This window comes from Castor canadensis, chromosome 11 (genome assembly GCF_047511655.1).
Source record: "Castor canadensis chromosome 11, mCasCan1.hap1v2, whole genome shotgun sequence".
Lineage (NCBI taxonomy): Eukaryota > Metazoa > Chordata > Mammalia > Rodentia > Castoridae > Castor > Castor canadensis.
Genome location: NC_133396.1, coordinates 2,416,934 through 2,443,662, shown reverse-complemented (window position 1 = coordinate 2,443,662; position 26,729 = coordinate 2,416,934). Strand labels below are relative to the sequence as shown.

The window sequence follows — 26,729 nt, the reverse complement described above, 5'->3', positions numbered from 1 at the left end:
AAGCAAGACCCTATCTCCTAAATAAGCAGAGTAAAAAGGGCTGGATGTGTGGTTCAAGCAATCAAGTGCCTTCTAGTAAATGCAAAGCCCTAAGTTCAGTACCCAGGTACTGCCCAAAAAGAAAGAAGGAAAAGGAAGAAGGGAGGAAGGGAAGGAGGGAGGGAGGAAGGAAGGAAGATAGATCTGTTATATTTTGTTTCCCTGAAATAGGAGCTAAAGCAAATATTCCCAGAATGCTGAGACTTTGTAAACGGTGGTCGCGATGTTATCATTACTTAAAATTTGAAATATCTCATAACGGGGAGGGGTAGACCTTAAAAGAAAATTGAGAAAGTTAGGGATTTATTCCATCTCCTGACAAGCAGTAAAGTAACAAAAGTATGGGAAACTAGGCTAGGAACATGGCCCAAGTGGTAGAGTGCCTATCTGGCAAGCTCGAGGCCCTGAGTTCAAGCACCGCCACTATGAAAAAAAAAAAAAAAGTATGGGAGACTGCAAAGCAAAGAATCCAAAGTGCCTTGCACCACAGACACACCGCATGGCCTGACTGCAGTCTCCAGCCAGCCAAGCACAGGGTGGGTTGCTGCTCCCTCTGTCATGTTGGGATGCCCGCCTGGCCTGGCTGACCACCCTGCCTTGCATGCTCTTCCTCTCTGCCTCTCTCCCCAGTGTCTTCAAGAGGACTCTGACATGAAGTCCCAGAAGCCTTTTATGGCTGTGATAACCACTCTTTGTGAATGCAAGGACAAAGCCAGCAAGTCCTTCTTCAGGTGAGACACGTGAAGGAGAGCACTCCACACGTGACGGGCAGCTTCGATCTCCGGAGCTGACCCTCTTCTGGGTTGCAGGTTTGGTGTCCAGCCGTGCCGCATCTGCCTGGGAGACGCGCAGGACCCCGTGTGCCTGCCCTGTGATCATGTGTACTGCCTGCCTTGCATCAGAAAGTGGCTGGTTCCGGGGCAGATGTCATGCCCCTTCTGTTTAACTGATTTGCCAGACACATTCTCTCCCGTCGCCTCCCAAGAGCACAGGTAAAACAGCTCCTCTCTGGAAGCTTCCTCTTTTTCCTCCTTTCTTAAAAATCAAGTCTTCAGCAGTGCCTCTCTATTCACCTTCATTGGGTAGAAAGCTGGCTTCAGAGATCCCACACATTCTTCTCTCTCCAAGACAGACATTTGTATAGATGGGGAGACTGCAGAAACCAGGAAGTTGTGGATTAAAGAAAGCCCTTGAAGGAGAGCCAAGAGATGTAGCTGCAAATTGTCTTTATTTTATTTTCCTCTTTGTGTGTGGGGGGGATTGAACCCAGGACCTCATGCATGCTAGACATGCATCCTACCACTGCACCACATCCTAACCCACTGTCTGCCCTCTTCATGCATGGGTGCCATTCCTGCTGTCTGGCCCAAGGGTGAAGGCAGCTCTCGTCCATTTTTTTGGAGGTGGGGAGGAGGACCCCCCCAGCACTGTGGGCTCCGCAGGCTCCATCAGTGGCTATCTTTCCTTCCCTTCCTTCCCAGAAGCTGGGAGGGATTCCTTGGCATGCTTGGGGACACCTAAGAGTATGCTGGCTGGTCCAAACAATCAAGATATTCCAGAAAGAGATGGATCTAGACACTGTCTACTTCAGTGAACATCTTTAATCACCACAAGGAGCTAATTACATTTGTCGATTTAAAATGCAATTCTCTTCAAAGGTCCCATCATGCTACATGCAGGGATGGGGACATTTACAAGTCTCTTGACTGAGTTTTCTGCCCTTCCTAAGGAGAGCCATCGAGAAACACGCCCAATTCCGGCAGCTGTGCAACAGTTTCTTCGTGGACCTGGTTTCCACCATGTGCTTCAAGGACAACACCCCTCCTCACAAGAGTGTGGTCCACAGCCTGCTCTCCCTGCTCTTCGTACAGAAGGAGCTCCTGCGAGATGCTCCCCAAAGTGAGTTGCTTTTTCCCTACACCTGGAATCCCAGGGCTTCGGCTCAGCTTTGTGCCGTGACGCTCCATAGCACCTGTCTCCTCCTGGTTTCAGGACACCGTGAACACACCAAGTGCCTCTCTCCGTTTGACGATGTTGTGGATAAAACTCCTGTCATCCGCTCCGTGGTGCTGAAACTGCTTTTGAAGTACAGGTGAGGGCAACAATCAGGCCATTCGCTTCTAGAGAACCTGGACTTCTCATTGCTTCCTGGCAGCTGTTTGCTGCCATGTGTCCCCTGCATGGCTAAGAGCTGGTTGGTGGTCTGGACACTTTTACAGTGAGAAGGAAGCTGGCTTATCTGTGTGGGTATTATTGCGTGTTTAGACACTCTCCCCTGTGGCATGTGAGTTTGGCTCAGTCACAGGTACATTTTTAGCAAGAAAAAGACATGATGCGTGAGGGCTTTGTGGTTCTGGCCCAGGCCCCCTGCTACCCAGTATCACAGGTAGGGTGGTGACTCAGGCTCACCAGATTGTCCCAGATTGTCTTGACTCCTTTTCCGTGGAACAAGGGCTCTGGGGGGGTCTCCTTGGTTAGAGAGCAGGTGGATGACACCTGAGGGAGGGGACCCATGCCGTAGAGGCGGCGGTCCAGAGCTGCCGGCCTCTGGTGTGGGGAGGGTGTCCTGACCGCACGTTCGTCCCTTCCCACATGTTGGTGCTTGCGGTAGCATTCCCAGAGCAGCGGGGCAGGGGGGCTGGAGTGTGAGCTTGAAGGAACAGCAGGGCGGCCGTGGTTCTTCACTGTGACCCGGAGTTTCCAGTGTTTGTGGGATTGGGAGGCACTCACAGAGCACAGCAGCCACACACCAAAGGGGGACAGTCACCCCTGACAGCCCAGCGCTAAGGAGCTGGATGCTGTTTCTACGTGCGTCCGACCCCAGCGGGCAGAGGTGGGCATTTCTTGAGAAGAAGCCACAGGAGCTTGTCACACCCACACAAGTACCGAAGTGCACCATTCCACCTATGCACAATGCTCGCCTTTGTGTGAAAACGAAGATGCTCTGAAACCTGTATCGTCCACCATGAGCTGCTCACCTTTCTCACACTCAGAGACCTTTTTCCCCAGCACACTGTAGAATAAAAACATGTCAACAGTACAAGAACTGCTCGGCTCAGCTACCAAGGTTATCCACGCGACCAGTGTCTAATGTCACAAAATCGTGTGTGTAAAAAAAAAAAAAAAGATCAAGGGGCTAGAGGCGTAGGTCAGTGGGTAGAGCACTTGTCCAGCAGGCACAAAGGCTCTGGGTTTGATCTCCAGCACAATCAGGAAGTTCATTTAAAGTGAAGGAAGACCAAGATTTTAACACAATTGACTTCGAGCAGTGCACTGATACCATGTCAGGCTGCACCCGTCCTTAGAAATGATCACTTATCCAGTGTTCAGTCTCGAAGAACAAAGGCGTTAAAAAATGTCTCCCTTTTCAAGCACGCCACATGTGAGGCCACAGGCTTCATTTCTTCCTGTGCTTCAAAATAATCCGGCCGACTGCAATCACGCAGAAGTCAGCTGGCTTCTGTGATGTGGGGCAGGAAGATATTTGAGGAAATATGAAGCAGAACCAGTCTTCTGACCTGCTGTTATTTCAACAGGCAGTGTGCCTATTCTGTTGTCTTAAATGAACTAATACATGTTTTGAAACTTTTCAGCCTTAATTTCTCATTCCATAACTGATAGATGCAACCCATGTAAACAAAAGCACTCTGTGAGTCTCAGTAATCTTTAAGCCTGTGTTTTTTTAAAAGGTCTGGAAGGCAAAAGGTGTGGGAACAACTGTTCTAAAATATGGAATTTCATATCCCTCTAATATGGTAATTGTTTTTTCCTTTGGCAGTACTAGGGTTTGAACTCAGGGCCTACACCTTGAGCCACTCCACCAGCCCTTTTTTGTGATGAATTTTTTCAAGATAGGGTCTCGAGAACTATTTCCCCAGACGGGCTTCAAACCATGAGCCTCCTGAGTAGCTGGGATTACAGTTGTGAGCACCCAGCCTATCATACTAAAATGTTTAATGAAAACATGTTACAAACACAGAGAGAAATGGTAGATTATGGACTGACAGATTCTTTGGTAAATTGAGCCTCCAGATCTAACCTAACCAGGACGAAATTTCTTTCCACAGCTTCGGCGAGGTACAGGATTACATCCAGGACTACTTGTCCCTGCTGGAGAAGAAGGCGTTTGTGGGTGAAGATAAGACAGAGTTATACTTGCTGTTTATCAACTGTCTGGAGGTGCGTGGCCGGCTGTCTTCCCAGACTGTCTGACCCTCCTGTCCCTGAGGTGAAAAGCGTTTCGGAAACGCTTTTAGTCAGTCCAGCTAACAGAAGCTCTGTTCCATGTGGGAGAAAAGGAAAGGTTCAAAGATGCAGCTCTGCCTCAGTTGTATACACGGGCCTGAGCCGCTGGTGACGTTTCTCTCGCCACAGATCCACAGGTGGTTCCAGGAGTTTGTGAGTGCACAGTGTGTGCAACGATCTCGCCTGGCAGTGCATTTCTCAGAAGGTGTCCCTATGAAGTGACATGTGTCTCGACTGACATTTATATTTTATGTTTTGGTGGGACCTGGGTTTGAACTCAAGACTTTGCACTTGCAAAGCAGGCGCTCAACCACTGGAGTCACATCTCCAGCCCATTTTGCTCTGGTTATTTTTGAGATAGGGTCTCAAGAACTGTTTGCCCAGGCTGATCTTGAACCATGATTCTCCCAAATTCAGCCTTTCAAGTAGCTAGGATTGCAGGCATGAGCCACTGGCACCCAGCTCTACCATATTCATTGCATGTTAAGTAAAGAAAAAAAAGCCACAGCCTAAAATCCACCACAAAATAAGCAGTGGTTATCAGCAAGTGGTGAAATTATGAATACTTTTAATTTTATTGTCTTCATATTTTTATTTCCAAAATTTTTTACAATACATATGAAAAATATTTTTCCTCATAATTTTGCCTTTTCCCTTCCTTCTTGCCCCTAACATAAAATAAGATACTAGTTTTCCATGATTCAAAAAATTTACATTCAAGCCAGGTGCTGGTGGCTCAGGCCTGAAATCCTAGCTACTCAGAAGGCACAGAGATCAGGGAGATCACAGTTCAAAGCCAGCCTGGTCAAATAGTCCATGAGACCCTATTTTGAAAATACCCATCACACAAAAAATGGGCTGGTGGAGTGGCTCAAGGTGTAAGAGTACCTATCTAGCAAGCGTGAGGCCCTGAGTTCAAACTCTAGCACCACCAAAAAAAAAAAAAAAATCTATAATATACTCTTTATTTTTCCCTTAATTCCCCAGAGGCACACTGGAAATTCTACAAGGTTGAGGACTTGCCTGTTAAAAAGAATTCTATTTTTGAACCAGGCATCATGGCTCATGCTTGTCAGCCTAGCTTCTTGAGAGGCATAGATGGGAGGATCGTGGTTTGAGGCCCACCAGGCAGAAAAGTTAAGACCCTCCTATCTTTAACAAGCTGGTTGTGGGGTGTGCATCTATAATCCCAGCTACTTGGGAGAGAAAGGTAGTATCGTGGCCCCAGGCTGACCTATTCAAAAAGCAAGACCCTTTCTGAAAAATAACGCAAAAAAGATTGGGGTGTAAGTCAAGTGGTAGAGCGCCTGCTTAGCAACTGTAAGGCCCTGAGTTCAAAACCCAGTGCCACAAAACAAACAAAAAATCTATGCTCTTCTTTCTTGCTCTGTGTTCCGTAGGATTCTGTGCACGAGAAGACAAGTGCTTTCTCCAGAAGCACCGAGCCAAAGCACCTGAATGAGGAATTCCGTTTCCTCATGAAGTACTCCCCGGAAAGACAAGGCCAGGAGCCTGCCTCCATAGCTTCAGTGGGATACCTGCAGGAGGTAGCCACCATCCGCCTGTGCCTCGACAAGGCTGCTGACTTCCTCTCGGAGCTGCAGGAAGGCTCAGGCAGGTCTCCTCCTCCTTAAGACCCAGTTCCTTACAAGTCCAGGAGCTCTGGACACCTGTTCTCGGGGCCACTGGCCCTTCCTGCCTTTTCTTCCGGTGTCCTTTTTGCTCTGAGTTCCCAATGCCCTTTGGCCAGCTTTGCATCCTAAAGGACGTGTTCTGTCACCAGTTGCTCACTGCTTTCTCCTGAACTCTCAGAGCTGGCTGAGGACAAGAGACGCTTCCTGTGGCACGTCCAGCAGTTCTGCACCCGGGCCGGGAACGACTGGTACCGTGTGTACCTGGTGAGGAAGCTCTCAAGCCTACGTGGCATGGAGTTCGTGCAGAGCCTCTCCAGGCAGGGCCACCCCTGCCAGTGGGTGTTTCCCAAGGATGTCATTGCACAGCAGGTGAGGAGCAGAGGGCTGCTGTGAGCCTGCCATCCACCCACCCTCCCCTATCCAGCAGAGGCGGACATGTGTCTGTCTGGGCCTTTACCTCCGAGCTTCACAGGTGTACACCACCTGCCATAGGGCAGGGGTAGACCTGTGAACACAGGAGCAGGGCTGGTTCCCGGTTGTCTGTCACCTCAGAGTTTATGTGGGCATGATTGCTAATCCATTGGATGCAGGGAAAGTAAAGGAATGTTTCTGTGGCCTTTACGTCCAGCGAATTGGAAGTGGCAGCTTGCAGGAAATGTCCTTTTTACTTCTGACAGGCAGAGATGGGGGGACAGGAATTAGGACGAATGGAAGGCTGTAGGAAGTGTGGCTTTAGAAACTCTCTTCAGCACCTTTCTTGGTGCTCAGATATTACCAAATTCTTATTGTCCTGGGGTCACAAAATACCACCAAAACCCTTTTTTTTTTTTTTAAATTACCAAGTGGGGCTCAGAGGTGACCCATTTTACATTGCCTTGGGCTTGGCGTGGTTCTGTCAGTGGAGGAAGTGAGCTGCTACAAGGTCAGCACAGCCTCCTCCCCGGCTCTTCGTCCACCCAGGAGGCCATTCTTCTCTATGATGGCCCTGGGGCCAGCCAGGGAGTCCCTGCCTCCTGGCCTATGGTGATAACCTGGCACCTCTGCCTACTGAGGCAGTTCTTTACTGAGTATTCCTCCGATTGTCCCTCCGTGATTAACCCCCTTACTCCTGGGTTTCAGAAGAACCTCCTGGGCCAGATGGATGGGTACCTGGTACACGGTGAGGAGTACAAAGCTGTTCGTGACGCAATGGGCAAAGCCGTGCTCGAGTGCAAGACCCCAGGCATTGGCAACGCTCTGATGGTAGGACGGGCTTGGGGCTGTCTGGTACCAGGCAACCTCCTTGTGGCCTGTATTTTCCCTTGTTTATGTCAAATGACTCAGGGGCTGAGCGGTCCCGAGTCATGCCACATACACAGGTCACATGCCCAGGGCCTCTGTGTCCTGGCTCAGGGATGGAAATTCCATCCCTTGAGACCCTGCTGAAAAGTCACTTCCTGGAAGATTACTCTGACGTCATGGAAACCAGTCTACTGGCAACGTTCCCGTCTGTGTGATGCAGGGCCTTTAGATTCTCACCTGTAAATTGTCCCGGTCTTCTTTCTTTCGGGAGTCCCGCTCGCCCTGCATTGTGCTGGGAAAGAGGGGGCGGAGGTGAGCCTGCTCAGGAAGCGTTTGTAAGACCAGTGAGGTGGTCGGCGGGAGAACAGGTGTTGCCTTCTGTCCTGACTGTCATCTCGTGTGTGTGGTCAGTGCACACTGAGTTTGATCTGAGCATAGTTCATTAACCTCACGGCCCGAGTCACACGGCCCCACTGTCCAGGGCCTGGGAAGGTGGCCCCTTCCCCTCACGTTCTGATATGCATTCCTTGTTCTCTCGCAGGTCCCGCCAGGCCCTGGCCCTAAGGTGGAGCCCAATAATTTGATACCCTTGTCTTTGCAGGCCTGCAGGAGCCCCAAACTGCAACAGGCTGCGTACTTGCTGTTGGCACTGTACAGAGAGATGGTCACTCTGTGCCACTCCGACAACACTAACCTCCATCCCAAGCCAGAGGTGAGCCACCGCCTTTAGGGACTATGTTTGGAGCCTCATTGTTCAAAGGGGACTATTTTGAATAAAAGAGGTTTTCAACCTCATTATGTAGAGGAACTTTTTGTGTAGCCCAAAGCTTGCAAAATTACTAAACTGAGCTCAGGAACATAGCAGAATGTTTGCCAAAACAATGTTGAAATTTGTGCTTGGGTATTTTGTATCTGTGTTCCTATATGAAAATTTTCTTCTCTAAGGAAATTTTTCCTCAATTGGTGATAATTTAGCCACATTTACCTTGATATTTGGTACCAAAATGTGTGATTAACAGACAGCAGAAGTGGAATTCACATAGGATTTTTTTTTTTTTTTTTGATTGAGATAGCGTCTCACTATGTAGTCCAGGCCAGCTTGGAACTCAAGATCCTCCTGCCTCTGCCTCTGAGTGCTGGGATTACAGGTGTGCACCAGCATATAATACTCTTTTCTTTTTTTTTTTTGGTGGTTCTGGGTTTGAACTCAGGGTCTTATGATTGCTCGGCAGGCACTCTAGCACTTGGGCCACACCTCCAGTCCATTTTGCTCTGGTTATTTTGGAGACAGGATCTCATGAACTGTTTACCCTGGCTGGACTTGAACTGTGATCCTCTTGATCTCAATTTTGGCTATTTGGTACCAAGTAGCTAGGATTGCAGGCATGCGAGCCACCGCGCCCGGCACGATGTTCTTTCAGTACATGTTTATTCTAAAACGTGTTCTTGGCAGCAATGCGCGGCTGTGAACCAGTTCATTGAGGGAAGCAAGGTCCTCTCCCCTCCGGATATCAGATTGTTTGCGACATCCCTCGTGGACAACACGCTGCCCTTGCTGAGGTCAGGCTCTGGTAACGGCGGCCTTGAAGGAACAGTGACAGAAATGGCCATTCATGCCACAGTCGTCCTTTTGTGTGGACAGAACAAAGTGTTGGAACCCTTGAGAAATTTGGCCTTCTACCCAGCCAACATGGAGGTAAGTTCACATCGGCTTTCTCAGTGAAACCTTGGGTGGGTTGTCCCTGTGTAGACTGAGCCTGTGGCCTTGGGATCAGTTGAGCCTGTCTCCTTTCTCTTCGCCCCACTTGATCCGTCAGTCTGCCGTGGTGTTGGAAACTTGCTCTGCTCTTTGCTCCTCCCCACAGAGCTATGTGCCCTTCATAAATAGCTTTCAAGGTCGAAAAGTGGGGAGTCCCCTCCTTGCTTGAGGCCTCTTGCAGTGTGGCAGCCACCAGGCATTGTGCTCGCTTACCTGGAACCACCTTTGCTTTTGGTCTTTCAGAATGCTTTTCTTCCAACGATGCCGGAAGACCTGCTGGCTCAAGCGAAGAGATGGGAGGGTCTGGAAGGCGTCAAGTGGTACAGTAAGTGTTGGCATCTCAGCTGGAGGCACGCTCCTCTGAGCTGTGTAGCTCAGTCAGTGGCCACACCAGGCCTTGGGCTGGACTTGAGGTCACATGGTTCTGTGTATAGGAGGCAGACGATGGTGAACCTCCAGGCAGAGGTATTCCATTTGGTTGAAGCAGGGATTGGGAACCACACTGAGGCTCTTTCAGAGGCCAATGGTTTTTGAACCAAAGATAGCTCTTTTGAAGTATAGAACTGTATGGCAGGAGACATAACCCATGACTTCATGTGAATTTTGCTGTTGCGTTGCGTAGATGATCTTTGAAGACCAGTTTTTTGGTTTTGGTTTATTTGGCAGTATTGGGGTTTGAACTCAGGGCCTCATGCTTGCTAGGCAGGCGCTCTACACTTGAGCCATGCACCAAGTTCTTGAAAACTAGTTTTAAAGTTCCTAGAACTTGCTCATGGCAAAAAAAAAAAAAAAAAAAAAAAAAAAGATAAAGAAAAAATCCAAGACAATAGAGAGAGATAAAATACTGTCCAACCTGCAGCCAGGTTGCCCCTGGTGCAAGTCTGCCTTCTAATTTCTCTCTGATTTTTGAAATTAAATTCAGACCTGGGAATTTTTCGCTATCAGCACGCATTTTCTAAGTCCCATGTAGATGTCAGGTAACTGACAACATACTTCAAGACTTTGATAAGGCACTCGGGTGTGTCGTATTTGGTCAGGACCAGAGAAGAGAGTACGGGCTCATACGGGTCACTTGCTGGACTCAGCAGCCAACATGTGTCCTCTTATTCTTTTAACAGACTGTCCCAATGGTCACCCATGCTCTGTAGGAGAGGTAAGTGTTGGTATTGGGGATAGGGCTTGGAGAGCGGCTCACAGCTGCATTCCTCCAGGTCTGAGGAGAGAGGACCTGAGGAGGGAGGACAGTGAGAGTCCCGACCTTGTCGTTCTAAGGGCTGCCCAGGGGTTCCGATGCTTCTCTAGTGGTGCTAATGGCTTCTAGGCCAGGTTTTTCCCCCTCAGCCCTGTGGACTGCTCTCCCTACCTGTGCATGGGAAATTTAGAGCAGGCCTGACCTCACCTCACTAATGCCAGTAGAGCCCTCCTCCTCACCCCATTCCCCGTGTGACCACCAAGAATGACCCCAGACACTGCTGAAGGCCCACAGGGACGGGACAGTGCTGCTGCATCCTCTCTTTTCCCTGCAACAGGGGTCAGCATCTTGCAGAATGGCCACATGTTGGCAAGGCTGCCGGCTGGATTACCAGCCAGAGGACAGGAGAGAGGCTCACAGGCAGGGAGCCATGGGGTAAAAATGTGTGTGACTCGTCTCTGGACTCCAGGCAATCTCGGGAGCCCTGCACACAGCGCAGCTGCCCTACCGAGCCATAGGCTATAGGATGCAAGTGACACATGTCACTTAATAAACAAGAGACAAGAGGGATAATCCTGATGTAACCACTTTATGTTTTTGAGCTTCACTCACTTCTTTACCCATGAAATGAGACAGAAATAGCTTCTTCCCAGATTTCCCAGCTCTGAGATTTTGTGGACTGGGAGCCTGTGACTGGATTGGTCTGCAGTCTGACTTTGGGAGAGGAAAATATTACGGTTGGGTTTAAAACAAACAATGCCAGTGGATGTGAGGAAGTCAGTTTGGAAGCATATTTCCTGGTGTTAGATTAGGAAGAACTAGGAACTGCTGTGGTTCACAGCAATGTCAAGACGGATGAACACGAGAAAGCAGAACTTTCTGTTTGTCTGTGAAGTGTCACTCAGGAGTCAAGCTTAATAGTCAGGCCTTGGTTTTTAAGAAATGAAAGTCTACATTTGCCCATGGACAGGATGTTTGCAGTAACTGTCCACCTGTTCCCGCGATTCCTCTTCCTCCAGCAAAATACACCCACCCCAGGGAAGCAGTGCTGGTGGTACTCACTGCCTCCTGCAGCAGGGAGGTCCCCTGCGAGGCAGCATTTGTGCTTAAAACGATGCTGTCTGTCTTCCTCCTAGTGTGGCAGGCCAATGGAACAGAGCAGGTGTGTTGACTGTGGAGCTCAGATCGGAGGCTTGAATCACAAAGCGGACGCTGGCTTTAACCCTATCACGTACGTAAGCTCCCTTCTCCTTCCTCGTGTCCCAGCTCTGGGCTTTGGGCTGGGTCTTTTCCAGTTGCTAAACTGATACCCCTAGACTGTCACTAATGCTTTGTACACTTGCACCTGTCAGGTTGGGTAGTGATGCCAAGGTCTCTGTGGTCATAGAGCCTCGAGGTGTTTTATCTGTCATTTGCTCTTAAATGCAAAGCGGCCTGCACATTAATACGTATTAACACTGGTGTCTTCCATTTGGGCCCTGGGTGCGTTCCCTATAGAAATAATGTTTGATATGAACAGGCGGCCTGATTTAGAGGGACATTTAAGACTTGTGCACTGTCTTAGCTTCCTCCTTTGTTTTCTTTTTACATCTGAGAAAAGTGAAGAGCACATAGTCAACCTTATCAAATACTGACCTCCCTCAGTCTGTGTGAGAGTTGGGGTCCAGGATAATCCCCCACACACCCAAATCCGCACGTCTCTTATATAAAACGGCACAGTGTTTGCATGCAGCCTGAGCACATCTTAAACTCTAGCTGACTCGTAATATGTTACAGTGTAAATGCTATGTAGATACTGGATCTCTTATCCTTTAGGGAACCAGGACAAGAAAGAAAACCTATACATGTTGAATAAAAATGCAGTTTTTAAAAATATTTTTGATTTGCAATTGGTTGAATCTGCAGTTATGGAGAGCCCATTGTACCAGACTTCAAAATCCAGATAAAAATCTGTCTTGGCGGGCACCAGTGGCTCATGCCTGTAATCCTAGCTACTCAGGAGGCAGAGACCAGAAGGATCATGGTTCAAAGCCAGCCCGGGCAAACAGTTTTAGAGACCCTATCTCAAAAAAACCCACCACAGAAAAGGGCTGGTGTAGTGGCTCAAGGTGAAGACCCTGAGTTCAAACCCCAGTAGTACAAAAAAAAAAAAAAAAATCTGATCTCTTAGCTCCACACTTACTCCTAGGATGAAGGCAGTCATCAGTGTTCCCTTAAGATAGCTGGTGGGTAGCTGGGGACATAGTTCAAGTGATAGAGCACCTGCCTTGTACGCACAAGGCACTGAGTTCAAATCTAGTCCCTTACCCCTCTCCCCACAAAAAAAGATGGTTGGTGGAACCCATCTGCAGTTACCGTACATTCTGGTTTCTCTGGTGTAGTCAAAGCTTAAAATATTCTAATCTGCTTTCTCCATGAACTCTCAGAATGTTTTTGAATCCCTAATATGTTTGCAATTACATTGAAGCTCTCATCTGAATGTAATACAAATTTTTTGGCAACCCTGATTTTTTACCAGTTTTTGACCCCCATGGGAATCCAACTATCCCCAACTCTAGCTGCCCTGAGACAGGTGCAGGCCTCTGACCTGACACCTGCCCAGAGATGAGACCCAAGACCCAATAACCACCTACTGCAGCCACTCGACATGGGTAGCATTGGGTGTTGGTCATCCAGAAAGGGTCTCTGTAAAGAAAGGTTCATAGGCAAGTGGCCTAGGCTTACTTGAGTAAGAAGTAGTTTTAAAATTGTTTTCTTCAAAGCAGGGACCTCGTCTCCAAGTCCTCAGACTGTGAGGTGTGTCCGTGGAGCTGAGGTGAAACAGCCATCTTCCGACTTCACCTTGTCTTCTTTTGTCCTTTCCAGGAACTGCACAGACAGAACCCAGACTGGCCATGTGTTGGGCAACCCACACTCCAGGGCCGTGGCAGTGGCATCTGACAGACAGCTGTCTCCCGTGGTCTTCATTCTCATCCGGTTACTCACTCATTTGACTATGCTCTCGGGAGCTGCCCAAAATCGCCAGGTGTGTGACATGCCACTGCCGAGCTCGGTATTTAGTTGCTATAGGAAGAACCTGCTATGGTTTTTCACTCTGTCCTTTTCGTCTGTAAGTCCTAGCCACATTGATTGTGGGGGATCTATGATGTCACTGGTGCTCTAACCTGCAAAGTAATACTAGATGTGTATGTCTTAACTTTTCCCATCGTGGCATTTGATGGGATTGGGGGAGCCACTCTTCAGATTGTGTAAAATCTACTTTGTTTTTTAAATGTTTTAATTTATTTATTTTGGTGCCTCATGAATGCTAGGAAAGAACTCTACCACTGAGCTACACTCCCAGCACATGTTTTTATTTTTAACTGACCCCATATGTATTTAGGGGTGTAGTGTGACATCTCAGTACCTATAACATAAGGTGTAATGGTCAGAGGTACAGCTCAAGGTACAGCTGCATGTATCCTTGGTCCACACTGGGTGTGGAGAGGTGGGTGGGATCCCTCCTGGCTCTAGGCAAGCGGGCAAGCAAGCACGCTGCTTTTCCTCCAAGTTTACACTAGCCAAGAGGGCAGAAAGTGCCAGGTGGGGACATTCTTTGCTCCCCCTGAATAACTCCAGAGCTGTCAGCTGCTTGTTTCCCTCACCCATCTCCTTGTCACCTCTGCTGTGTCACACATAGATCTGTGGCTTCACCTTAGAAACTGTCTTCTGACTCCGAAATGCACACAGACCTCACTTTACGTTTTATTCCATTGCCTCACAGGCCTTAATAAACATCATTAAGCCTCGGGTGATAGAGCCAAAAGACTTCCTGCAGCAGCACATCCAGAGAGACCTGGAGCAGTTGACCAAGGTTCTGGGCAAGAGCGCTGATGAGACCACCCACACAGTGCACCTCGCCCTGCGCAGCCTTCTCAACGCAGGCCACCCCGTCGCCAGCCAGCGTAAGCAAGGGGGTGAAGGCCGGCCGGCTGGGTCCGGGGATCTTGGGCACAACTGCCAGGAAACAGGCTTGCTCCTCTGGCTCTTGAATGAGTGAAAACCACAGGCACAGGGGATCTGAGAGAACTCTCCTCTCCTTGCTGGAGGGTAGAGGGCTTTCCTGTTCCTCCATTCACCCCACACCTGGCAAGGACCTGTGATCTTCACTACTGGGGAGCATTTGTACACAAGTGCCAACCTACTGTAGTGGCCAAGTCATGCAAAGCAGGTGATGCATATCTGAGAACCAGTCCATACTCCAGCTTCTGCTTTCCTGGAAGTGCTGATGTGTTCCCAGGTCCACAATTTCTTGAATGAAAACAGCAGGCTAAAAAACATTGTATTTGCTGAGCTAGTTCTTGTATTCTAAACATTTAAAATTACGTGCAAGATAATTTAGTAAACATCATTTCTGAGTGGCGGTATTAGAGTGGGTTTGCTTTCTTTTTGCTTTAACTATAAAAACTTGGTTTGTTTGTTTGTTTGTTTGCAGTGCTGGGCATCAAACAGAGGTCCTTGCACATGCTAGGCAAGCTTGCTACCTCTTAGTTACATTCCCAGCCCTGCAAAAGTCTCCTAAAATTACCCTGGTGAGAACAGTGTTACCATTCGGTGGTCCTGAGGTTTGAACTCAGGGCCTTGCAATTGCTAAGCAAGCACTCTACCACTTGAGCCACGCCTCCAGCAACAATGTTACTTTAAACCATAGCCATGGTAGTAATAGCAAGAAGAATCCTGCCCTTGACAGCCCGCAGTCTGAGCCACCCAGAGGCTTCTTCCTCCACAGGTTCTGCCTCTGCCATAAGCCCGTGACAGCAGCTGAGAGAGCTGATGGTGGCACTGGTCACTTGTCACTGTGTTCCTGGGCTTCAGAGATGGAGTTCTATCTTTAGTGACTTTGCTCAGAAGGGCTTGTTGTAGGTCAGAAGGATTTTCAGAGGTTGAGGTCTCTACAGAAATCAGTAGGTTGAGCCGGGAACCGGTGGTTCACACTTGTAATTCTAGCTGCTCAGGAGGCAGAGCTCACGAGGCCCTATCTTGAAAGAAATGCATCACAAAAGAGAGCTGGCAGGGTGGCTCAAATGGTAAGAGCTCCTGCCTAGCAAGCGTGAGGCCCAGAGTTCAAACTCCAGTACCACCAAAATAAATAAATCAGTAAGTTGGTGATGGCAGGAGGAACTGATTAAAAAATACTTAGGTTAACTTACAGCTGGGCATGGTGGTTCATGCCTATAATCCTAGCCACAGGGGGCAGGGTGTGGCAGGGGGAGATCAGGAGGATTGCTGTTTGAGGCCAGCCCAGGCAAAAAGTTTGTGAGACCTCATCTTAAGCAACAAAAAGCAAGACATAGTGGCACATCCCTGTCATCCCAGCTACAAGGCTAAAATTAGAGGATCGTGGTCCAGGCCGGTCCAGGTATAAACACAAGACCCTGTCTCAAGAGCAACCAATGCAAAAAGTATTGGGAGCATGGCTCAGGTGGTAGAGCACTACCCTAGCAAGCACAAGGCCCTGAGTTCAAAGCCCAATGCCACCAAAAAGAACAAAAAGTACATAGGTTACCGTAGGAAGACCAGCCAGTGAGCTGTCTCTTTCCTACCACCATTACTTAGTGTTTGCTGCTGGGATCTTTTGTGTTTTGTTCCCTAGGCAGCCTACACACTTTGGTTTTCTTTTTAGGGCCGTTAAATTTTGATGCACGATTGTCAACCAAAGAATACAGGAACAATTGGGAAAAAGACATGGAAGCTCTTCTTTTACCTGAACTAAGGGTAGGTGATGAGTGATGACCACTGCTTAGCTCCACTGTGTAGGATGGGGCTGGGGGGGGGGGGGCTCCCAAGTGTCCTTGCAGAAGGGCTATAGGAGGCCTGTGGCTGGGCCTCAGGTTTTGGTGTGACAGCTTGCTCCCCATTATTTGTTACTTTGGGATGTGAAGGTAAGAGGTAGAGAAAGAAACTGTCATGTAGCAACTCACCAGAAATGCACTGACAGTCATAAATTAATTATGCTCTCCCGGACAAGAACATCACCGAGCGTAACTAAGCATTCCGGAAGTAAACAAAGAGCAATCAAACATTGCTGTGAAATATCATTATTTGGGGAAGGCAAAAAACCTACATCAAGGAACGCTTAAATTATAACAAAAGCGACACAGAAGGCAGACTCCCTGATAAAGTCACTAGATGTCTCCATCTGCCTGTAGCAATGTCTCACTTCCAGAATTCTGGATCATTTTCTTTTTCCAGCATCTTGATAAAACCCTGCTGACCGTGAGTGCTCTCATCAGCCAAGATGAGCGTATCAGCTCCAACCCTGTGGCCAAAATCATATACGGGGACCCAGCAACCTTCCTGCCCCACCTGCCCCGGAAAAGTGCAGTTCATTGCTCGAAGATTTGGAGCTGCAGGAAAAAGGTGACAGTTGAATATCTCCAGCACGTCGTGGAGCAGAAAAACGGCAAAGAAACGGTGCCAGTCCTCTGGCAGTTCCTCCAGAAGGTACGTCTGCGTCATGGTCTGCCTCTTTTTCTGGGTAGATTCTCCCGGGGACTGGGAGGCCCTGAGCTCAGCCCATCGGTGCTGTGGTGCTGAATAGGTCAGTAGCAGGAGCTCCAGGAAGAATGTAGAGGTCTTTGGACACATCCAACTCACGGGAAGTCTGAAGTGTAAAGTAGTCACAAGTGAAATACACAAGTTGGGGTTACTGGTAATCTGTAAAGAATTTGAAGGCCAGGAGAGGACCCCCCTGGTCACTCAGCAGTAAAAGAAAGTCTCTTGAGTCGTGTCTGTTCATCTTCATTCTCAGATCTGGAGCAGTTGGTCATCAACAAGTATCTGCTGAAGGCAAAACTGTTCAAGAATGCATAGCCAGTTCAGGATGTCGTGGGGCATTACTGTAATCCCAGCACTTGAGGCAGGAGGATCTCAAGTTCAAGGCTAGCCTCAGCTACATAGCGAGTTCCAGGCCAGCCTGGCCTTTGAGACCCTTTACGGTCTACATAGGCTAAATAAAACTCCCTTGGGTAGCCATACCACATTTTCTTCATCCGTGCATCTGTTGATGGACCCTGGGCTATGCACAGTGCTGTCGTAAACATGGTCGTGTGGGTGTTTTTTTGGTACAGTGATTTCATTTCCTTTGATAGAGACCCAGATTGCTGGATCGTATGTGCATCTGGTTTTAATTTTTTGAGGAAATTCCATAGTGTTCCTATACTTATTAATCGCACTGACAGCACGAGAGTTCCTTTTTCTCTGCGTCCTTCCAGGTGGTTACGTGTGTTTTTAGTGGCCGTTCTCACTGTGTGAGATTGCATCTCACTGTGGCTTTGGCTTTATCTCCTTCTTAGCTGATGGCATGGAGCCCTTTCCCGACACTTGTTGGCTATTTGTATTTCTTTGTTGGCTAGGTGGCTATTCAGATCATTTCCCCATTTTTAATTGGATCACTGGGTCTTTCGTTAAGTTTTTGTGTTCCTTATATATTTTGGACAATAACCTTCTGTCGCATGAGTAACTAGCCATCTCTTCTCCAGTCTGTAAGCTGTCTTCCTTCGCTTGATTGTTTCCTTTGGTGTGCAGAAGCTTTTCAGTTTGGTGCAATCTCATTTGTTAATATTTGCTCGATAACTGTGCTTTTTGAGTCCTAGCCAGAAAATCAGTGCCTCCACTGATGTCTTCAAGTGTTTCCCATGTGTTTTCTTCTAGTGGTCTCAGCATTCACGCTTAGGTTTTTGGTCCACCTTGAGTTGATTTTTGTACAGGGTCAGAGATGAGGGTTAACTTTCGGTCCTCACGGCAGATCTCTTTCATTGGATTTTGCCACATACCTGTGACCATGGCTACTTTGTCCCTTTGTCCTCCGTCCCAGGCATGTGGAACCATGTCTGACACACTGCAAGACATCCATAGGTACTTGAAGAAAGAACAGGGTGACCCTCCTCCCATTTTTAAGCTCCAAAGTGTACCATCATGTAAAATGGCACATCACCCAGATTAAACCATGAGTACAAGTCTCCACACCAGTCCCAACGTTTCTAGCCCCATGGTGTTTCTTAGGTCAATAAAGGCAGTTGGCTGATCCATCTTCCCTCCTAGGAAGCGGAGCTGAGGCTGGTGAAATTCTTGCCTGAGATTTTGGCCCTGCAAAGAGATCTAGTGAAACAATTCCAGAATATTTCCGAAGTGGAATACAATTCCATCAGAAGTTTTATTGCCAGTCATAGATCAGGTATGACCTCTGCCTCCAGCTCCAACAAGAGACGGGACCATCCATGTTTCCCAGGTGGTTCCAAAGGGTCCCACCAGTGTGTGTGGGGGCGGGGGCATTGGGGCTCAGGGTAACGGTGCTCAGTATCGTAAGCATTCAGCATGAGGTAAAGGGGCCCCGAATCTCAGACACACACAAAGTCCTGCAGCTGGAGAGCCTCTCCCTCTAGTGCTCAGACTCCGCGTGAGTTTGAAACAGCATTGAGAACATGCTGGGAAGCACAGGAAGGTGAGGAGCTGGGTGCCATCCAGAATCCACTGTGAGGTTGGACCTTGGCCATGTGGTTATTTCTGTGGTCTCTGACCAAGAGTTTTATTCAACAGATGGGCTGAGGAAATTGTTCCATGACAGGATCACCACCTTTCTGTCCACATGGAATGCACTGAGGCAGTCCCTAGAGACCAACGGTACGTGTCCTTGTCCCTGTCAGTGCGGAGTGTCACAGGGCCTGTTCTAGGTACACTACTGTGCAGCCCTGCACCTGCCACGTACAGCACCCTGTTCTGTGCACGCTCATGCCGAGTCTCTAAATCTCTTGCTGGAAGCTGGGAAGTGACATCGAAAAACCAAACAAAAACCCAGTCCTCTTGAGGTCATAGACGCAGAATCAAAGAGGGGTTGGGATCACCGGAAACCTGCCGGCATGGGAGAGGTCAGAGGCAGGGCCTTAAGATGGGGCTCCTGGCTCGGTTTTGCGGGGATGACCGTGCCTGCCTTCTCCTCCTTCCCTCACCTTCATGCTGTGGCTGAAACGCCATGGAGCAGAATACCTCTCTGCTTAGGAGCAACCCTGTCATTTCCAGGTGAAATCAAGCTACCTAAAGAGTACTGCCGCTCTGATTTGGATCTGGACACCGACTTTGAGGTCATCCTGCCACGCCGACGGGGTCTGGGCCTCTGTTCCACGGCCTTAGTCAGCTACTTGATTAGCTTACACAACCAAATTGTCTACACGGTGGAAAAGTTCTCCAAGGAAGACAACAGGTACGTGCACAGGCCAGCTGGGCTAGGGCCTGCCCAGCCTCGGGCCCTGGGCCCTGGTGGCAGGCACCAGCCAGCCCCAGCTCCTTCCCTGGCACATTCTCCTTCAGCCAGCCTCTTCAGAGCCCCACAACTGCATATGGTTTTCACCCGCATACCCTACAGCCTGACCCCATGTGCCTGCTTGTGCTCTTCAGCTATTCCGTGGATGCCTCTGAGGTCACCGACCTGCATGTCATCAGTTACGAAGTAGAGCGTGACCTGAGTCCGCTGATCCTCTCCAACTGCCAGTACCAAGTGGAGCAGGGCAGGGAGACCTCACAGGAGTTTGACCTGGAGAAAATCCAGCGGCAGATCAGTGGCCGCTTCCTCCAGGGCAAGCCCAGGTTGACGCTCAAGGTAAGCTAAGCCTGCACCAAGCATGTACTTGGTGTGGTTGTGGGGAACAAGTAGCCCTTCCTGTGTTTCGAGTGAGCTGCCGTCTGCATCATTTCCTACCCACCCATAGCGTGCACAAACACTCCTCCGTCCGTGTCCGGGCTGAGTGGCACTCCCAGTCCCTCTTCCGTACCTCCATCTGTGCCTCAGGCCCCACAGGCAGCCTGGAGTCCCAATGAACTTGTCATCTGAGTTCACCATCGTCAATGGCACCACCAAGGAGACCTCAGTTATCACCGCCCATCCCTTCAGCCTGCATATGCAGCCTATGCCCAGGCATGCATGCCCTCCATGTGTCCTTCCACTGCCACAGCTGCTGTTCAGTTCACAGCACCCACCCTAAAATCCAAGTGTTACAGTGTTCCCTGGTCCCCTTGCTCTGTTGGACACCTGCGTAACACCCCGCCTCACTCTTTTGACTAGTACTGAAGGCCCTATTGCCTGGCCCCATCCTAACCTGCCAGCCCTCTCCAGACCCCACCTCACTTACTTGCCTTGAGTCCTGCGACCTCACACACAGGACTCCTCCCCTTCCCCAAACAGTGGCACCTCCACATCTCTGTCCTTTCACCTGAGCTACCCTCCATTCTTCCAAGCCAGCCAGATATGGCACACTTAGGTATATTTATTGTCCTCAATTGGGGTGAGTATTGATTGACCCAGACCGTTTTTTATTTGCTCGGACAGCCTAGCAGGGACTGCCTTGCCTGTAGTCTGGCCTCCAGTTGTCAAATTGATGCTGTGCTTACCCCCCAGCACTACTGTGGTTTCTGGAGTACAGTATTCTGCGTGGCATAATCGCCATGTGGCCGCTGTGGCTTGTTTCCACAGGTTGTGGCTTGAACAGAGATATCATGAGTCAAGAGAGAGTTGCCTGCTCTGCCCAGGAATGCCCAGCCAGCTTGGCACTGCCTCTGAGTCTCTGCTGACAGATGTATTTGTTGTCGATGGATAGCTCCACTACGGATTTAATTTCTCAAAACCTTTTTCTTTCTCAATTTAGGGAATACCCACACTGGTATACAGACATGACTGGAACTATGAATATCTCTTTGAGGACATCAAGAACAAAATGAAACAGGTGCTTATAATAATGCTTGTCACTTGCAGGATGGCTCCATCCAGTTAGGACAGGTCCAGCTTCCTGCCTGATGTCTGCCGTGAGCATTGGGGTCGCAGTGGCTCCGAGGCCCCCAGTGCTCTCTGCAGAACAGCAGGTCACAGGTTTTCTTACTGAGTATACAGACTGGCTTCTTGTGGAGCTGCTTTCTTCGTAATGGTGTCACAAACAGGTATATGCTGAGGCAAAGGTCCAGAGAGCTTACTTATTCTGCTCATTCGATGTTGTGTTGAGGAGGAGATGGGTGGCTGTGGCTCTCTGTGTCCTCATAGGTTGAGGAGTCTGGTGGAAGTAGATCATCAAAGGTCTGGAATGCTGCCTGATCTTAGTGAACACATTTGGCAGCTGTTATGACTATGGGAGAGCTGGTTCCTCTGTGGCTTTGGCAGTGACAAAGCTAAGCTCCTCCCAGGTAGTAAGAAACAAGAAGCCCAACCATAGCCTGTCCTGGTTTTGGTTTCCCAGAGCCCCCTCCCCAACTCAGCCATAAGTGCCATCAGTGGACAGCTACAGTCCTACAGTGATGCCTGTGAAGCCCTGTCTGTCATAGAAGTTACTTTGGGCTTCCTGAGCACAGCCGGTGGGGATCCCAGCATGCACCTCAATGTGTATATCCAAGATGTCCTGCAGATGGGCGATCAGATGACTCTGATTCTGAAGGTGAGTCCTGTCTAAGGCTTTTGGGAAATCAGCACTGCCCTCACCTGAGTCTCCTGCTTCCTACTGAAACACCACTGTGCACAGTGCAGGGTACAGGTGTCCCTGCAGGGGGGGCGTGCAGAGTACACAACTGCACACTCGGGATGGGAGACAAGACACGTGCTCCGTGCTGAGCATCCAGCTAGTACCAGCCACACACGATGCAGTGATGTTGTTCACCTATGCACTGTGTATGGCGTCATGGACTCTGGGCTGCTGAAGGAGGGAGCAGTGTGGAGCAGAAAAAAGAAGTGAGGTACAGGGTGGATGGTGTAGGGCCTTCACTGCCCGCTCTGGGTGTTCTTCCTCTCTCAGGCTTTGAACAGATGCCAGTTAAGACACACCATTGCCCTCTGGCAGTTCCTCTCTGCGCACAAGTCAGAACAGCTGCTGCGACTGAAGAAAGTGAGTCTGGCCTCTGCCTGCTCAGGATTGGGAGAGCCACACCCTTCTTCCCAGGCTTTAAGGTTGCACTTGCTCCTCTTTCATTCTAGGAGCCGTTTCGGGAAATCAATTCAAGGTACAAAGCAGACCTTAGCCCAGAACACTCCAAGCTCCTAGGCACTTTCCTGAATATCTCAGGCCTGAATACCTTCCTCCTGGAGCTGCACGAGATGATGGTGGTAAAACTCAGGAGCCTCCAAACCCACGACAGCTTCAACCCCGAGTGGAGGTAAGGACTCCACAGCTGCTGACAGGATGGTGGGATGTCCGGCTAAAGCCCTGGGCCTCCCAGACACACAGTTCCCTAGGAATACACACGCATGCACGTGCACACACACACCCCACACCGGGACTTTCCAGACATGCAGCTTAGTCTTTTCACACAGGACCTTCACCTGCTACTTTCCACTACTAGTGCACTGGGCTCTGGCTTCTTGGTTTCAGTCTCTTGAGATTTAAAAAAAAAAAAAAAGTACAAAAGTCATAGATTCTGCTGAGAAAAGTGGACTGTCAAAGAGATGTGCATTTTAAATTCGGTAGGAAAAGCTACCCCCATGTGTAAAAGCTGTAGGGGAAAAAAAAGCAGTATTTCATCCGTTTTTTTACCTCTGTGCCAGCCTAATGCCCAAAAACTGGCATTCTGCTTTTCTGTACTTCCCTAGTGTGTGAGGGTATGTTATTATATTAATCAGCAGTTTATCATCTTTTGAATTATCTCTTGATAGTTTTGGGTTATCTTGTTTTGGACTCCCTACCTCTCAATGATTTGTAAAAGGTCTTTGTTCAGAATAGAAATAAATCTTATCTGTATGTGTTATAAGTGCTCTAACTCAGGCTGTAATGCTCCATCTCAGACAGAATTTTCCCATAAAGCCTCTGTAGGGAAATACACTTAACATAAAGGTCTTCCTTATAATGCCAAGGTTAGAACACATCACTCCATGCTCTCTTCTGCTGCTTTTATAGTTCTATGTTGTACAGTTATTTTGTGGACAATTTATTTTTATGTGTAGTGGGAAGCAGAGATTTACCTTTAATGGGTCTCTTTTCTTGTTTATTGGTGGGACTTGGGTCTGAACTCAGGGCTAAACACTTGCAAAGTAGGTGCTGTACCACTTGAACCACACCTCCAGTCCATTTTCCTGTGGTCATTTTGGAATAGGGACTCATGAACTATTTGCCCCTGCTGGTCTCCTCCTGGTATCAGCCTCCCAAGTACAGGCGTGAACCACAGGTGCCCAGCTTTTTTTATTCTTTTTGAGACAGGGTCTCCCTCTGCCACCCAAGCTAACCTAGAACTAGAGATCTTCCTGCCTCAGCCTCCCATGTGCTGGGATTGTAGGTGTGTTCCACCATGCCCAGCTACTTTTATCTTTTCTCTAAATAATTGAGCTGGTCTCCTCATCAACACATTTTATGTTTGCAATTTTCTTCCGTTATGCTATATGGCGTACACCTGTACATACATGCAATTTCTTTGCAGTTATGTCTCAAGTCTTTACTGTCCTGGACTTGTAACGTCCTAGAAGATTTATAATCTTTGTTAATATACAACACAAAGGAGAACACATGCTCTTTGTGAGTGGTAAGGCTTTCTTTACACCCAGCCCAGAAGACTGCAGTAGTAGAGTCTGCAGCCACCTGGCTGGGCTTTGTCCAGGCTGGCTCCATCCACCCAGATCCCTGAGCCCCAATTCCAGCCCCACTTCAGGAGCTCAGCATTGGGCTGGCCTTAAGTTCAGTGTTTCTGTCCACCAGTAACTGGGAAGAGGGATCACTGATTGAGTTCCTGATGTTGTCAACAGTATCTCTTGTGCTCTGACTTTTCAGCCTGAGAGACACTCTAGTAAGTTACATGGAGACTAAAGAGAGTGATGTCCTTCCTGAAGTGGCGCTCCAGTTCCCAGAAGAGATTCCACTGTCCAGTTGCGTCTCGGTGTGGAAAGCAGCTGCTGCCCGGAAACAGGACCGACAAGCAAGATAGAATGGCTCTGTCTTTGAATATGACTGGAGAAGTGGCTCTTTTGCCCTTACCCTGGCACAGATAGCACCAGGGACTATGGCCTTTGTGTGTACTGAGGAAGAATGTGTTGGTGCAGCACCGAGTTCAAGGCCAGCCTGCATCTGCACTGTATGCATAGACAGCTTTTTGAGAGCCAAGCTGTTTCTAGAATATGTACACATTCATATGCAAACTTACATGATAAACACTGTTCACTGGAAGATGACAGTGACAAGAACATGAAATTAAAAATCAAGTACTGTCCCATGCATTCCAGGAGAGACAAAAAAGTAGCGTTTTAGCAATGGTCCCATCCAGAACCGTCTCTCAAGCCTGCCAGGCTCTTACCTCGTACTTCCTGGCCACCAGGGCCCTTCTGCCTCACATTACTACTTAGAAGGAGGAAAGCACAGGGGTATTTCACTGTTCTATGCTGCACATACAAGAGAACTGATTTTCTCCTTTCTCCCTGTCCTTTAACTTCCCAGAATTGTACACATTTGTTGGCTCCCAAGAAGGTATAAAAAAGTGCCACACTCCTTTCACCTTCTCACAAACACAAGGAAAGCCAGATGTCTACACATGCCTTAAAGCCATATAAACAAGAATGACCAGACCCCACAATGCGTCACTGCCAAATCCCAAAGGGTCAGAGCCAAACTCTATGCAGAGCATGAGAATGCTTTCTGAGTCTTAAGTTTTTCTATGAATAAAATGGATAGAAGGCTGGTGGAGTGGCTCAAGTGGTAGAGCACCTACCTAGCAAGCATGAGGCCCCGAGTTCAAACCCCAGTGCTGCCAAAAAAAAAAAAAAATCTATAAAATGAAGAGTTGATTGACAGCCAAAGCGCCTTCCAGTTCTCCTATCTTGATTCAAATGAAGGATTAATTCAACTTGGATCAAAGGTGTATTTTGAGCAATGCCAGGGAGAATTTTTTGGTTGTCTAGCATTAAGCCCAATAAACATGCAGTCTTGGAGTGATCTCAGCTTCCTCCTTTCTTTGAGTCTTAGTCAAGAATGAGACTCAGAATACAAAACCACTTATGTTTCTGAAAAAGGGAAACAAAAATGGCTCACCCTGATCTTGTGCTGCTTTTTCTCACTATAAGCACTGTCGCTTTTTCATCAAAATCTTTGATACCCTTGATGTCTCTGGACTGACTTACGCCTGGCAGCCTGGCAGCCTGGCCCTCATTCAGGGCTCAGTGAGATTCAAGGAGAGCCAGTGCAGCTGAAGACAACATCCTTCATACACATCTCAAATGAGTCAGCGACTCAGTTAACCTCGAATCTCAGGCCTGTGTACCTCTGCACTACAAGAATACAAAGGGGTGACCATGAGCAAAGCCATGGGCACTGTGAGCATCCCTGCAGGAGACACAGCAGGAGCTGCAGTCCATTCTGACCGTCCCCATGATGTCTGATCCAGAGTGCAGCAACTGGACCCAGGTAGTGACTCATTCCATGATTTCTACTTTCATTTAGCAATCCACGATTGTCTTTTTATTCCAGACTATGCAGAGCCACCCCTATCCCAGACACCCACTTCCTGGAGTGCCCACTGAATTGATACAGGGGGTGGGAACAGGGCTTGCTGAACTCTTCATCTTGGCCTTGGAGCAACTTTGATACCTCAGAGTTGGGGGTGCAGCTCACCCTGGCCATCAGGTGGCAGCTCAGGACCAGTTTTTCACTGGGCCACACCTTAGCAAGTGGGAGTCAGGGTTGATCTCTTTCTGTGAAAACCTTTTCCCTCCCTTTGGCCTGGGAATTCTTTCTATTATGAAGGGTTTTTTAGTAAGGTGTTTCATTTTATATGCTATGCTTACAAAGCCTTAACTGTGATATCTAGCATCATTTTGTGTGTACAGAAATACACTGGCAAAAGTAAATTTCATTATACCTGTCATACCTATTTTAATAAACTTGAGTTTTGCTGCTAAAGACTCCTTCTGTTTGTGGGCAGAGCTTTTATGGCACACAGACCTCAGTGAGGTTTTTGGGAATGGCTTTGGTTTTCCATGGAAATGTTCTTGTAGGAGTAACCATGGAGAATTCAGAATAGAAAGCCTATGCTCTGGTTCAGAAGCTTTTCCTGTGGGCAAAACAACCACAGAGCTCCTTGTTCACAGTGGGGTTGGCACTGCTCCCCATAACCAGGCTCAGTAAAGGCCTAAGCCTTGGCCTCAGGGGAGTCCTCTGCCTAAAGAGACTGCTGCAGTCTCTTCAGCTTCAGCTGCCCACAGTGTAAGGATGAGAACTAATTAACCCAGTGAGTGGGGCTGTGAGACAGGGAAGACTCGGGTAATTTGAAATAAAGGCAGTGAAAGAGGAACAGAAATTCAAACACCGTTCCTTTCCTTAATGGTTATAAGCATATGCCATTTGTTAACTGTGACAGCCATGAGCTACTTCAATTGTCTGTTTATGTTTGGGTAGTTCCAACTGAAAAACTTCCATGAGAAACAGTTGCTGGAGAAAGCATCAGCTCAACGGCCCAGCCAGGCAGGGAAAGTTACCCAAGTCTAGCTATGCCATGTGCCCTGGTGCCAATGGAAAACACTGCTGAGTGATCAAGTGAGTCTGGACAGAGTACTAATGGGCAGGAGAAGCTGAGGCCCAAGTTGAACACCAAGTGA

The 26,729-nt window shown here is 48.5% G+C and overlaps 1 protein-coding gene across 9 annotated transcripts in view; it reads left to right on the top strand.

Moving 5' to 3' along the window:
* The window catches only part of Rnf213 (ring finger protein 213), a 119,062-nt gene extending 93,028 nt beyond the window's left edge, over nucleotides 1-26,034 (top strand). For 7 of the 9 annotated variants that reach the window (XM_074044936.1, XM_074044930.1, XM_074044934.1 and 4 more), the window contains 26 exons: nucleotides 670-770; nucleotides 849-1,031; nucleotides 1,769-1,938; nucleotides 2,032-2,131; nucleotides 4,107-4,218; nucleotides 5,685-5,898; nucleotides 6,097-6,287; nucleotides 7,038-7,160; nucleotides 7,801-7,911; nucleotides 8,653-8,895; nucleotides 9,202-9,283; nucleotides 10,077-10,111; nucleotides 11,287-11,381; nucleotides 13,016-13,175; nucleotides 13,914-14,094; nucleotides 15,813-15,904; nucleotides 16,382-16,633; nucleotides 18,233-18,365; nucleotides 18,728-18,811; nucleotides 19,208-19,388; nucleotides 19,583-19,784; nucleotides 20,827-20,904; nucleotides 21,409-21,603; nucleotides 21,958-22,047; nucleotides 22,137-22,315; nucleotides 23,917-26,034. In XM_074044936.1, coding sequence (XP_073901037.1) covers nucleotides 670-770; nucleotides 849-1,031; nucleotides 1,769-1,938; nucleotides 2,032-2,131; nucleotides 4,107-4,218; nucleotides 5,685-5,898; nucleotides 6,097-6,287; nucleotides 7,038-7,160; nucleotides 7,801-7,911; nucleotides 8,653-8,895; nucleotides 9,202-9,283; nucleotides 10,077-10,111; nucleotides 11,287-11,381; nucleotides 13,016-13,175; nucleotides 13,914-14,094; nucleotides 15,813-15,904; nucleotides 16,382-16,633; nucleotides 18,233-18,365; nucleotides 18,728-18,811; nucleotides 19,208-19,388; nucleotides 19,583-19,784; nucleotides 20,827-20,904; nucleotides 21,409-21,603; nucleotides 21,958-22,047; nucleotides 22,137-22,315; nucleotides 23,917-24,070 — 3,741 coding nt within the window. In that variant the 3' untranslated portion in view covers nucleotides 24,071-26,034. The remainder of the gene's footprint in view (nucleotides 1-669; nucleotides 771-848; nucleotides 1,032-1,768; nucleotides 1,939-2,031; nucleotides 2,132-4,106; nucleotides 4,219-5,684; nucleotides 5,899-6,096; nucleotides 6,288-7,037; nucleotides 7,161-7,800; nucleotides 7,912-8,652; nucleotides 8,896-9,201; nucleotides 9,284-10,076; nucleotides 10,112-11,286; nucleotides 11,382-13,015; nucleotides 13,176-13,913; nucleotides 14,095-15,812; nucleotides 15,905-16,381; nucleotides 16,634-18,232; nucleotides 18,366-18,727; nucleotides 18,812-19,207; nucleotides 19,389-19,582; nucleotides 19,785-20,826; nucleotides 20,905-21,408; nucleotides 21,604-21,957; nucleotides 22,048-22,136; nucleotides 22,316-23,916) is intronic. The other 2 variants (XM_074044938.1, XM_074044935.1) reach the window with 1 other exon arrangement.
* Nucleotides 26,035-26,729: the final 695 nt, after the last annotated feature.